The sequence below is a fragment of the Fusarium keratoplasticum genome, chromosome 3 (genome assembly GCF_025433545.1).
Source record: "Fusarium keratoplasticum isolate Fu6.1 chromosome 3, whole genome shotgun sequence".
NCBI classification, from domain to species: domain Eukaryota; kingdom Fungi; phylum Ascomycota; class Sordariomycetes; order Hypocreales; family Nectriaceae; genus Fusarium; species Fusarium keratoplasticum.
Window position 1 is genome coordinate 5,757,733 of NC_070531.1, and position 2,012 is coordinate 5,759,744.

At 52.6% G+C, this 2,012-nt stretch overlaps 1 protein-coding gene across 1 annotated transcript; it reads right to left on the bottom strand.

The window, feature by feature from the left end:
• Positions 1 to 907: 907 nt before the first annotated feature.
• NCS57_00508800 (uncharacterized protein) lies at positions 908 to 1,442 on the bottom strand (the record flags this gene model as incomplete). The annotated part of the gene is made up of 2 exons (XM_053055027.1): positions 908 to 1,082; positions 1,135 to 1,442. 2 exons carry the CDS (start codon positions 1,440 to 1,442, stop codon positions 908 to 910), a joined length of 483 nt encoding a protein of 160 aa, XP_052917187.1.
• Positions 1,443 to 2,012: the final 570 nt, after the last annotated feature.

Here is a 2,012-nt window from a genome sequence, read left to right on the forward strand (position 1 = left end):
GAATTCCAAGCGCTCGCGGCGTCACACAAAGCCATGCAAGTACGCTGGATACCTGGTCACACGAATACCCCAGGTAACGAGGCGGCCGATAAGTTAGCGAAAGCAGCATGCTCCCAGCCCGAACCTCGAAACTCCCAGTTGACGCTGGCATACCAGCGGAGAATCGTCAGAGAGAATCGAAAGACACGTTCCAAACTTGGTGGGAAAGTTCCGGCCCCGAGCAGTATGAGATTTGATCTCAAGGTGACCACTAGCTGTCCATCTGAGCTTTCGCTCCCTCGGGCAACCCTGCACCATCTCGTCGCAGCGAGATCCCACCGTGGGGACTTTGCCGCATACCAGGCAAGGTTTAACCACGACAACGCGAGTGCCACCTGCTCTTATGGCCGACTCAAAGCACCGGCCCACATGTCCTGCTGCAGGAAGGTACTACCGCGACATCGGATGAGGCTGTCCCCCTCGCCGACTACGGAGATCAACCTTGCAATAGGCCAAGATTTTGATAAGTTTGTCGAGCTGTCAATGCAAGCGCCCTCTTCGAGAGGATCTGCCCTCGCCACTAGCGAAAGGCCCCCTCCCAGTCTACATTGACATGCTCTCCTCTCCATTCTGAGTCTCATTTCTTCTAAACGGACTCAGTTGCCGTGGTGTGTGGGTATTAGAAGAAAAGGCGTTGCGCAAATGGCGTGGGTGCCATGCCGTCTCCAGGGTGACAAGAGTGTGCATCCAGAGTTATCCCGGTGGGTGCTTCAAGGAGGTCGATTTCAGAGTCGTCAGCTACAACTACCGTCCCAGCTAGGTGGCTATCTAGCTGCTTAAGAGCTGGCCGATAAAAGTATAGGATTTAATAGGATCAATGGCTGGGTCGTCCACAGTCCCATAATATATCAACCACCTTAGATTATCCTTACTTTTTTCTCTGGCTTCTAGAAGCGGTAATCTTACTGGCACTCGTTAGATCACCAATATACTTCTGCAGGAACTTGTTGTTAGTATGGAGCTTATCGTGTTCTTCGTGTAGCACCTCGATGCGGTTAAAAATTATGAGGAGGGAGTCCTGAAGCGCGTCTACGTATCTAATCCTAAGTCGGTGGTCGGTTAGCGAGGACCAACCCGTTGATGCTTGTGACCCACCTTCTTATCTCTTCTCGCGCCTCCTTGCCAATCTTATCAAGCTCCTCGCTGGTTCTCCTTGGGCTTATTGCCCTGATGTCATCTGGCCCAAAGTTAGGTTCGATAGGGCCAACAGCCGAGCTATCACGGGGTACCACCAGAGAGCCACTGCTCTTTCGAGTAGGCAATGGTGGCCGTTGGGAGATAGGCTGGTGAATGATGGGTTTGTTATAGTCTGAAGGGCTCGTAGAAGTGGAGGAATTAGAGCGCGCAATGGGATGAAGTTGATCGGAAGGGCCAATAGACTGGGTTTCGCCTTCGTTGGCCATGGTGGAGGTAGATTTGTGGTTGTAGGCGGTGATAAGGTCGAAGTCGTAAATCTCTAGGGAGGAATGAAGAGGGTCGCGCAGGCCGAGCTATATCGTCACCGTTAGATAGTGCCTATGAGATTGTTGAAACATACAGTGACCCCGTCCGAACAAGTATTAGGAGTCAGATATCAAGCGAGGGTTAGGGATTCAGGCGCGGAGGGGCTAGTGCCCTGAAGAGGGAGAAAGCGATGAAGGCAGTCGAGCCGAATAGGGTCGCGTGCAGCGATGCGACGAGGGTAAGGCACCAATGAGGGAGACTCGAGGGAACTGAAGAGGGGCGGAGCGATTCTCAATGTCAACAGCTCCTCGAGGGTCTCGATCCCGTAGTGCGGCGTCCGAGGGGGTTGCTTTTTTGGGTCTTGGTCAAGGAGTCCACACCACACTTCAGCACAGGTCGAATGTGTGTGGAGTTTTGGGTTGGAAAGGAGATTCGCGGCGACGTGGAGATTCCGGGAATATAAAGCTAAGCGGAATCGAAATCGGAAAAAGGGTCGCTGGTATACAGTATCATCGAGATTCACAGGTTTC